Below are 11697 nucleotides of genomic sequence, written 5' to 3' on the forward strand. Positions count from 1 at the left end.
TTATAATCTAAAATAAAACCTATTACCATTTAACTAAATATAAATCAAACGGGAATCAGAACCTAGTCTTACATTAGTTTGTCAGATTTATTAGATGTAAGTAGTATTAAGGTTTTTCAAAATTTAAACATTTTGTACTTTGTAATCAAATATCCTCACCCAGAATCGACCTGCAAAAAAATCCGACTTTACCCGGTAGAACGGGATAACATAATTTTATATTTGAATAACAGAAACGTAGTTGCTGATTGTGGAGCTATTCTCAGAAAGAAACCAATGGTTTCAGCCGAGTCATAAATCAATATTACGAATTACCGGGAACACTTAAGCCTGCCACACAAACTGAGCATAAACAAACCTCCAGTTATAGACTATGCTCAAAACTAATATCGAGCCATGTACTGAGCAGCAGCATCACTGTTGGAGTGGTTCCAATTTGGTTAGCTATCTATCTGGTCGTTCGCAGAGACGCGAGTTAGTGACAACTCTGCAGAAGTTTTTGACCTACAGAAGTCGGAGGACGGCCTCCACTTAAGCGAGGGAGGAGTTAACATGGACAGGAGGCAATAGCGGATGCAACTGCGATATTGGCAGTGGCTAAGATCACTGGGTAAAATGAGCCGGCCAATGCTTATGGTTCTTGGATTTGGCGCCTACATTCACAGATGCTTGGCGATAGGTATCGATGTATTTCGCAAGGTGACAGGGTGTCCAAGGGTCAACTCTGGAGTGATGCCACTCGGTTGGTTGATGTCGTTGGGTTTGGCTACCCTGATGAGCTGTCACTCGTCTTCCCCTTTCTTTCCGGTCTCTGCCCCATACAAAAGCATCGCTCGTAAAAAATTTAAAAACTAATCTTAAAAATAATTCGCAATCCGTTTATCTAGAAACCAAAATACGCTTGCAAACAAATAAATAAAAACGAATATTAAAACTATTTAATGTAATTGGCACCCAACTTAAAAAAAAATGCACACCGCTTGAAAAAAAAATTGTAAGTCAAAAATAGAAATAAAAATCCAAAAAAATGAAATAAAAATCCAAAAGTTATAAACTATGTGGAAAAAATTATTACTACAAAAAAATGGCAACAAGGTCACGTCTCTGGACTCGTGACGGCAGCGGCTAAGAAACTATTTGTAAGATGAGAGCAGCCACAACCAACAAGCAAAAAACCCACCAAATTCCGCCTGCCTTCAGAAAAGCATAGAAAAATCGTCAGCAGAAAATTGAAAATGTAAGTGAGATTCTTGTTGTTTGAATGAATTAATCTTGGATTGTTGAAAACTCAATGATTTGCTTGGCATTAGGGGTAAAACGTTGTGGTGGACATTCTCTGTTTTAACTAATTCAAAAACTAAATTTTGCACCAACCATTACAAAAAAGGCTTTAAACTATTAAACAATATTTGTACCCGTCTATTCCTGTGGAGGGTTTAGAGGAAAAATAGTGATAGTAGTGACGAGGAGTTACTAAAGGTTATAGGAGGCAAGTGAGCAAGTGAAAAAAAATTAGAAAATGCCAACCACAGAGGAAGTGATGAAAATAGTGCAAGTAGCAGAGCAGACGGCGCTTGATCACCAAGCTGCACCGATGCAGTCTACTTTCACATAACAGTTCAACCACGAAATTGAGTCTTTAAGGACTCAGCTAGAAAGTTTAAAACCTGTCACACCGGAGGTTGAGGTTTATGGGGATGCCGAAATCATCCCAGGAATAAAGTTTAGGGAACCATTAGATATTGTTAAATCCTTGCCAGATTTTGATGGCAATCAAAACGAGTACATTTGATGCTTTATTCGTATACGAGCTATTTCGATCTTATAGGGCAGCTTCGCCGGCTACCAAGAAGTAGGCATAATCAGGAATAAGGTAAAAGGTGCCGCTAGTTCCACTCTGGCGTCGTACAACACTGTTAAGATGTCAGTCGCTGTTTCAATACTAGAGGTAGAAAAAACATTGACCCTCCTCACTAATAAAACGATAACGACTCACGAGACATCGTCAGCGAACGTGCTAAACCAGCAGTTTAGGTCCTATGCGCTAGTCTCCTTTGTGTCGGGACTTAAGAAATCCCTCATGGCAGTAGTACTGCCAGCAAAACCCAAAGATTTATCCACTGCGCTAGCATTAGCGCACGAAGCCGAAGTAAGCCATAGTTACGCAGCTTTCGCTGCAAGCTTTGCGCGGGCTACCGAGGAAAAAGCTTAGGGCCCCTTTGAACAAAAGAACCAAAATTTTCGAAACAATTCTAATCAGAATAAGGGCTCGGAATACATCCAAGGCATATAAGAAGACTCCCCACTATACTAGGGTTCAGGAAAAACCAAATAATAAAGGGAAGCCACCACAAAATCCTGCGGCTCAGGCGTTCTCACACCAGAACCCATGGAGGTTGACTCCTCTTCAAAGTATAGGCAACCAATCACGTCTCAAGATTCCCATGGAGAAGAAGCGTATGATACAAATGCAGAGGCGAGCATTCTGTCAGCTAGTGATGACTTGTCAGATGGTGAAGAACCTTGTACTTTTTAGGGAACACTCCCTTCTGCCGTTCATTACAAGAACAGTAGAAGGAAAAACATTTAAATTACTTATCAATACCAATCGACCAATGACGGTACTAAAATTCATCACCCCCGCAGAAAAACCATTTAATGTCAGATCCATACATGGGACCTCAAAGGTAACGTAAAAATGTCAAATACATATGTTCGGTCTTAAAGCTCATTTTTTTTTATTAATATCCCAGAAGATTTCGACGCATAATTGGTTTTTATCTCATAAAAAAGGTCGGAGCAACTATCGACCTATTAAACAACCTCATAATTATCAAAAATGGATCTGAGTCCATTAATTTTACTCGTTGTCTACGTTGCTGTACTTAAGTCTTTTAACAAGATGATGGTCGAAAGAGTAATAGCGTTCGCAGACCCTGACGAGGCTCTGCCATATAACATTAATACTGTAGCAACTATTCGAACAAATTGGGAACTGGTATACTCTAAACTATACCCACTCCCAATGGGCGTTACGGACTTTGTCAACGCAGAAGTTAAACAAGTCCACGCCATAATTCGACACTCTAAATCTTCCTTTAATAATCCGAACTGGTCGACAAAAAAGGGACAGATGAAAACGGCTGTCATAAAAAGAGGCTTGTAATTGACTTTAGGAAACTAAACCAAAATACTACAGATGACAAATAACCTATTCCAATGATTTCAACAATCCTGTCGAACATAGGAAAGGACCAATATTTTACAACATTGGACCTTAAATCGGGATTTTATCAAATAACACTAGCAGAAAAAGACAGGGAGAAAACTGCTTTTTCTGTCAATAATAGAAAGTATGAATTCTGCAGACATCCCTTCGGTCTCAAAAATGCTTCCAGAGGGCCATCGATGACGTCATTATGGAAAAGATAAGTAAAACATGCTACGTCTACATAGACATAGACGATGTTATTATTTTTTTTGAAATAAACATTGGAAACCGTAAAAGTCTTCAGGACCCAGGGATGCGAGTATCACAGGAAAAATCAAAATTTTGTAAAAAAAGTGTGGAGTATCTGGGACTCATCGTATCTTGGGATGTTATTACAACTTCACCCGAAAAGTTCAGTCAATCAAAATTTTTCCAGTGCCAAGTACCCTTTTAGATCTCAGATCATTTCTTGGCCTTGCCAGCTATTATCGCTGCTTCATAAGAGACTTCGCGAAGACTTTACAGACGCATCTGGTGATGGGCTAGGCGCTATCCTTTCACAAAAAGGCAGGCCAATTACCATGATATCTCGTAAATTGCGTAATAACGAAAGAAATTTTGCGACCAACGAAAGAGAACTTCTTACCATAGTGTGGTCACTAAAAAATTTGAGAAAGTACCTTTGAAACATATTTACCGACCATCAGCCGTTAATCTTCACTGTATCAGACAAAAGTTCGAATGCGAAACTAATACGCTGGAAAGCATATATTGATGGACATGGCGCAAAAATAATTTAAAAACCAGGAGAGGAAAATTTTGCAGACGCACTTTCGCGTCAGAACATTTACGCTCTCGAATCACCAGATTTGCGCTCTGTGGCAAAATATAACAGGCATCCAAAAAAAAATTAACCTGAGTACCGCACTAGTACTTTACACATCGACGTTTTCTCCATTCCAGCCAACCATTCTACAGTTAGTCAATTACTTTGCCAATGTTAAAACAATATATTGCGATAATAAAGGTGGATCAATTTTTAACAATAAGGTCCCTCCTATTAAATGAGTTTGAAATACAAATTGTCAATGCCCAACCCCTTCACAGTACATCTGGTCAAGTGGAAAGATTCCACAGCACGTTACTTGAGATCGCACGGTGCGACAAAATTACATCTCAGGCTATCGACACTGTCGATGTTATACTACTAGCAACAGTAAAGTATAACTGGTCAATTCAGTCTTGAACAAAAAACCAATCGAAGCAGTTCATGAAACTACGGTAGAAGAGGGATTGCAAATTACCAATGAGATTAAAGACGCTCACAGCAAATAAATGGAATAGGAAAACAGAACAAGAATAGACAAAAAGTACCAACGGGGTGACAAAGTCTTGGTAAAATCAAACAAACACCTTGGTAACAAACTTACTCCTTTGTACAAAGAAGGAATTGTAGAGGCAGACCTTGGAACTAAAGTTCTTATAAAAGGGAGGGAGGTCCACAAGGAAAATTTAAAATAGAACCTCTAAAATTGGTTTTGTAAAATTAGATTTGCACACTTCTACAACTATTAGAGTAATAAGACTATTTTTTTATAACAGAAATTACAGAAAGGACTTTATACTGATACTGATAATACTGAGGACACATCCGACAATGACACCCGGACTATACCAAAGCAGACTTCATACAGATACTGGACGGAGACGTGACAGTTTGGAAATAGTATAGCTACCTGGGACATATGACAAACATTACCTCGTACAGGACATACGCGGACGATACCAGGAAAACAATCGAATTCTTTAAAGAAGATTATATCAAAAGAATCATTTTGAAAGACGTTAGGAAAATCCACACGCTAATAGAAACGATGACAGTTTATCATAGAGGAGCTAGAAGCTTAAATATTTTAGGCACTGCGTTGAAAGTAGTGGCTGGAACTCCTCAATTTGACGACTGGGAACAGATCAAGTTTAAACAAAGGCAATTAATAGAGTCAGAAAATAAGCAAGTCAAGATCAACAACAAATTACAAGAAAAACTGAATGCAATAACAAACTTCATAAACCAACTAAGTAAAACAGAAAATGTCAATCACGAACACTTTTATAAAACCATCCTAGCAAAAAATAGAATGGTCATTTCAGACCTAGAAAATATAATTGTAACAACCACTTTGGCAAAAGCGAATTTATTAAACCCAATAATCCTTGATGACTTGTATGTCAACGATATGTCCAACAAAAATGTCACAAATGTTAGTGTGTCAGATTTATTAGATGTATGTAGGTAGTTATAAGGGTTTTCAAAATTTTAACATTTTGTACTTTTTAATCAAATATCCTCACCCAGAATCTGTTGGGATAACGTAATTTTAGATTTTAATAACAGAAACGTTGATGCTGATTTTGGTCGAGGATTGCCAATTGCCGGAACTCAAGCCCATTGTAGCTCCCGACCAGGTCACCTGGAACCCTTAATAGTTGTGGACGAGAAAATGGCTATCATCAACGACGCCACCATGGACATCATAGACGAAGTCGGTAACAAAAAAAGGGTGAACGGCATCTACCTGGTGACATTAACCAACAAGATTACCATCAACCAAACAACGTTTGTTAACAAGTAGGATGTGCTCAAAAAGAAACCAATGGTGTCAGCCGAGTCACAAATCAACATTACGAAGTACAACAACAACTTCCAGCAAATAACCGTAGTACGCTCAGAACTAAATCGGACCATGTACTGAGCAGCAGCAACACTGTTGGGGTGGTACCAATTTGGTTCGCCATCTATCTGGTCGCTCGCAGAAGTTTTTGACCTACAGAAGTCCGGGGACGTCCTCCACTTAAGCCGGGTAAGAGTTAACATGGACAAGAGGCAATAGCGGATGCAACATGAGGTTACAAAGTGTGCAATTCGTCTTAAAACTTATTTTAATAAATGTAACAAAATAATAGAGCATTTCAAAGTTAAATATATAGATAAATAGATGTATGTATGAAAAAGTATAGGTATATAAAAAGCCTTTAAAGTTCAGTTAGAAAAAAAATAAGTCTTTTTGTTTTGTGCATAAGTTAAACTTCTGTAGTTTTACCAAAATTCAATGTTAAAGGTTATTTAGACGTGAGCGGAAAAACACTGCTTTAATTCTCTCTTTATTTAACCGGTCGTTCATATACCAAAAAAAACAAAAATGATTTTTAAACCAAAGTGTACTCACTTAAGCATCCCACGGAGAAAGATCTTTCTGGTGACAGCTGTAAGCAATTATGTTAAGTATAGGGAGACAGTAGTTCTGAGAGTCTTGAGAGAGAATTAGAAGATTTGCCAGTGGCGTGCCAAAAAGGGGTTAAGCAGATCACGACCCAAAAAATATTACATACAATAAAAAATAATCATAAAAGCAAAATAAAATAAAAGATTACAAAAAAAAAAATTAAATTGGCTTTGGAATACTCCAAACTACTTGGTAGTACTTGGTATACACCAATGACTCGGAATTTTACGATTTAAAGATTAGAATTAAGACAAAATTATTAGGACAAAAAAAGTTAAAGACTAAAATTAAACTAAAAGACGAGGTTTTATTACCAACAGCAATGGTGTGGGTAGAGTCGATAGAAGGCTACCCCTTACAGTTTAGAGCGTTTTTGGAGCAAGGTTCACAAGTTTCGTTCATTTCAGAGAATGCAGCTCAGCAGCTACGTTTACGGCGCAAACAGGCTCACATCACGATTACTGGATTAGCAGATACAAAAATTACAGATGCGGCAGCAGAGGTGGAGCTAGTAATAAGATCAATCTACAACCCACATGCGAAATTCAAGCTGCTCGCGTCAGTAATATCTCTAGTGGGTAAGCGCTTGCCAATCAAACGACTGCCGTTTGAAGAGTGGACTCATCTGAAGGGCTTACCGTTGGCCGACCCTAACTTCTTCAGTCCACAAGGAGTTGATATATTGCTGGGAAATGACGTCTACGATGAGCTGATGTTAGAAGAAGTGCATCGAGGAACACGTGGTATGCCTCTGGCGCAATATACGCATTTGGGACACATTGTATCAGGAAAAAAGAATAGAGAAGCTCGTAGGAGATCATCCTAACTACATCAACAACTTCCAGCAAATAACCGTACTACGCTCAGAACTAAATCGGGCCATGTACTGAGCAGCAGCAACACTGTAGGGGTGGCACTAATTTGGTTCGCCATCTATCTGGTCGCTCGCAGAGACGCGAGTTAGTGACAACTCTGCAGAAGTTTTTGACCTACAGAAGTCCGGGGACGTCCTCCACTTAAGCGGGGGAGGAGTTAACATGGACAAGAGGCAACAGCGGATGCAACATGAGGTGACAGGGTGTCCAATTCGTCTTAAAACTTATTTTAATAAATGTAACAAAATAATAGAGGATTTCAAAGTTAAATATATAGATAAATAGATGTATGTATGAAAAAGTATAGGTATATAAAAAGCCTTTAAAATTCAGTTGTTAGAAAAAAAATAAGTCTTTTTTTTTGTGCATAAGTTAAACTTCTGTAGTTTTAACAAAATTCAATGTTAAAGGTTTATTAGACGTGAGCGGAAAAACACTGCTTTAATTCTCTCTTTATTTAACCGGTCGTTCATATACCAAAAAAAACAAAAATGACTTTTAAACCAAAGTGTACTCACTTAAGCATCCCACGGAGAAAGATCTTTCTGGTGACAGCTGTAAGCAATTATGTTAAGTATAGGGAGACAGTAGTTCTGAGAGTCTTGAGAGAGAATTAGAAGATTTGCCGTTGGCGTGCCGAAAAGGGGTTAAGCAGATCACGACGAAAAATAATCATAAAAGCAAAATAAAATAAAAGATTACAAAAAAAAAAATTAAATTGGCTTTGGAATACTCCAAACTACTTGGTAGTACTTGGTATACACCAATGACTCGGAATTTTACGATTTCAAGATTAGCATTAAGACAAAATTATTAGGAAAAAAAAAGTTAAAGACTAAAATTAATTTAACCCATTCATCATTAGGGCTAAGATATTTAATTTCCTGGCAACCAAAACGGAACACAAGCCAAGCAGCTACGCATATAAAAGCCTCGCTGGCTGATAATTATTTTAAGAACAGCTTTTATGTGTCAAACAAACCATGAGCGGGGAAGCCACTCCTCAAGCCTAGAGAACCATATACTCTTTTTATGCCTGACACTCTTTCCACTCTTGTAAAATGAATGGACTCAGAGCCATTTTTTGTAATTATTTGGTTGTTTAATAGATCGATAGTTGCTTCAACCTTTTTTAAGAGCTCAAAACCAATTATGCCGTCAAAACCTTTTGGGATATTTATCAAAAAGAAGTGCGCTTTAAGACCGAAAATATGTATTGGACATTTTTTGGTTACCTTTAAGGTCCCATTTATGGCTCTGACAACAAAAGGTTTTTCTGCGGTGGGTAATAAAATTTAATACGGCCTGTTTGGGCTGCAACTGAAGCCAGACTCTCTTTGCTGAAAAGAGAAAACGAACGAAGAGAGAGACCAAGAACAGCGCAAGTTACTTTGAAGTGACAAACTTGGAGATCCGTTCCTTCAATTCTTCTCTTTCTTATTTCTTCTATGGAAATTTCCAAACTTTGAATTTTGTAAAAGACAGTGTGGTTTGCTGTACTTGAATTTTACTCTTGAAATTAATCTCGGTCGATGCGGTTGCACCTTCTGTGCCCGTCAACAATTGTACTTTAGTTTTAGGTTAAGAAAATAAAGCAACTGGATTGAAGTCAACCTGGTCATCTCATTTCTTCCCAATCGCAAGTGCCTCAAAGCCGCCTCGGTGGAAATCATCCGAAGGCCGCATCATATAAAACGAGCAGTTTGGGGCTCCGCAAGGGCGCAGCCGTTAGCCAACATATTTTTGGTGCCGAAACCCGGGAGGAATGATCTTGGCGATTGGATTTAGAGTGGATAGACTGATTCGGGTGAGTACAATTTAGCGTTGATGTGTTTGGGTAGGTGTTCATTATGGCCGAAAAAATGTTACCGTTGGCTACGGAGCAAATCACATTGCTCACTTCGCTGGAGAAGTCATTGGCGCGGTATAAATCGGAGGAGTCGGGACACACCGAGAGTCATCTGGAAGCCAGATTGGACTCGATTGCCCACCTTCACGCAGATTTTCAGCGCAATCATCACCAACTGGAGCAAGAACGAGATAATGCGGAGATAAAGGGCAGATATTTTGACAAAGACATCAGAGACTGTTTCGAAGAAACCTACATAATGGGAGTAGCTGAGATTCGAAATAAGTTGCAGAGACATAAGGATCGGAGAATCCCGGCGTCGACTGCATTTGATGAGTCTTGTTTGCATCAGACGGTGCATGAACAAATGGGACCATGTTTGGAGGAAGTGAAACTCCCAACAGTTAAACTGCCTACCTTGAGCGGGAAATTTATTGAGTGGCCGGCGTTTAAAGAGGTGTTTTTAACAAGAGTACACCACTGCGACAAGCTGACGGTCTTACATCGTTTTCATTATTTGAAGGATTCATTGGTTGGAGACGCAGCAAAGGATATTGAACATCTAACGCTAATAGCGGCGAACTATGAAGTGGCTTGGAGAATGTTGATGAATTTGTATGATAACAAACAAATGTTATTTTTACATTACATGGATGTGTTCGATCAGCAATTACCAATAAAATATGGAGATGCGGAAAGTTTGAGAAGATTTGTGCAAACTTCCCGCTCATGTGTGAATTCATTGGAGAAGACTGGTGTGAATGTGCGACAACAGTCTGAAATTTTAGTATACTACATGATGAAGAGATTACCGAATTAATTAAGAGTGAATTGGAAGCGGTCAATATCTTCAACGCAGAAAATGCCGAGCTTTGAGGAGCTCAGTCAGTATCAGTACAGAACAATGATTACGGCGTCAGCAGGTAATATCGAGGGAACTCTATCACGGGATAGACATCGGAATGCAAAGCCAGGTGTACATGGGTTACGAGTTAACCAGAACTACACAAAGGCTTCATTTGTTAGACAGACCTATGCATTGTGTGTCAAGGAGATGCACACCTGATCGGAGTATGTAGGATATTCCAGGAGATGAGGCTATCGGAACGAAAGGCATGTGTAGTGAGGCATCGACTGTGTTTTATATGCATTAGACAAAATCACCGAATAGATGCATCTGACAGTGCGGTAAATTATGAAAAATGTCAAGGACGGCATCATACACTACTCCATGTGAACAAGTCAGGATGCGAGAGGTCGGTTGGCACACTAAGGAAGGGAGTTATCCCAACAGCATCTGCGAATGCTTTAATTGGAAAGAGTACAACAGAAATTGCGGTAAGGCATAAAGACGAGGTTTTATTACCAACAGCAATGGTGTGGGTAGAGTCGATAGAAGGCTATCCCTTACAGTTTAGAGCGTTTTTGGATCAAGGTTCACAAGTTTCGTTCATTTCAGAGAATGCAGCTCAGCAGCTACGTTTACGGCGCAAACAGGCTCACATCACGATTACTGGATTAGCAGATACAAAAATTACAGATGCGGCAGCAGAGGTGGAGCTAGTAATAAGATCAATCTACAACCCACATGCGAAATTCAAGCTGCTCGCGTCAGTAATATCTCTAGTGGGTAAGCGCATGCCAATCAAACGACTGCCGTTTGAAGAGTGGACTCATCTGAAGGGCTTACCGTTGGCCGACCCTAACTTCTTCAGTCTACAAGGAGTTGATATATTGCTGGGAAATGACGTCTACGATGAGCTGATGTTAGAAGAAGTGCATCGAGGAACACGTGGTATGCCTCTGGCGCAAAATACGCATTTAGGACACATTGTATCAGGAAAAAAGAATTAAGAAGCTCGTAGGAGATCGTCCTACACCATAACGGTACGAAAGAAGGAAGCTGATGAGATACTTTAGCAATTGTTATGTAAGTTTTGGGAGCTAGAACAATTCGACGAGGAGCCACGTAGGGTTTCAGTAGAGGATAACTGGTGCGAAGATTTATTCGTTAAGACACATAGCCGAATGCCGTCTAGGAAATATGTTGTTCGTCTTCCTTTTCTTACTTACTTGGACGAATCAATGGTAATTGGAGAATCATATAAGGGCGCGCTAAAACGATTACATTCTCTGGACAGACGGTTCCGTACCGATGCAAGTTTGAAGAACGCTTATGTTGGCACGATTAATGAGGAGCTGGGTCACATGGACCGTGTAACGTCCGGGCTAGCAAGACGGGCAATCCTGCATTGGGGGGAGTCGATCATTGTTACCTATCGCATCACCCAGTCATAAAGGAATCATCATCAACTACGAAGGTACGAGTTGTCTTCGATGGATCGAGCAAGACGAGTAATGGAAAATCACATAATGAGATTCTAGCAATAGGTCCAAAATTGCACGTACATCTTCAAGGAATCATTCTCAATTGGTGAGGGCTAAAATGGGGTATTTATGGCGGATGTTGCAAAAATG

General features: G+C 39.4%; 1 protein-coding gene across 1 annotated transcript; it reads left to right on the forward strand.

The window, feature by feature from the left end:
* Positions 1-9232: 9232 nt before the first annotated feature.
* LOC124461986 lies at positions 9233-10039 on the forward strand. Its single transcript, XM_047013387.1, has one exon. It carries the CDS (start codon positions 9233-9235, stop codon positions 10037-10039), a length of 807 nt encoding a protein of 268 aa, XP_046869343.1.
* The last annotated feature ends 1658 nt before the right edge of the window (positions 10040-11697 follow it).

This window comes from Drosophila willistoni, unplaced genomic scaffold, assembly GCF_018902025.1.
Source record: "Drosophila willistoni isolate 14030-0811.24 unplaced genomic scaffold, UCI_dwil_1.1 Seg793, whole genome shotgun sequence".
Classification (NCBI taxonomy): domain Eukaryota; kingdom Metazoa; phylum Arthropoda; class Insecta; order Diptera; family Drosophilidae; genus Drosophila; species Drosophila willistoni.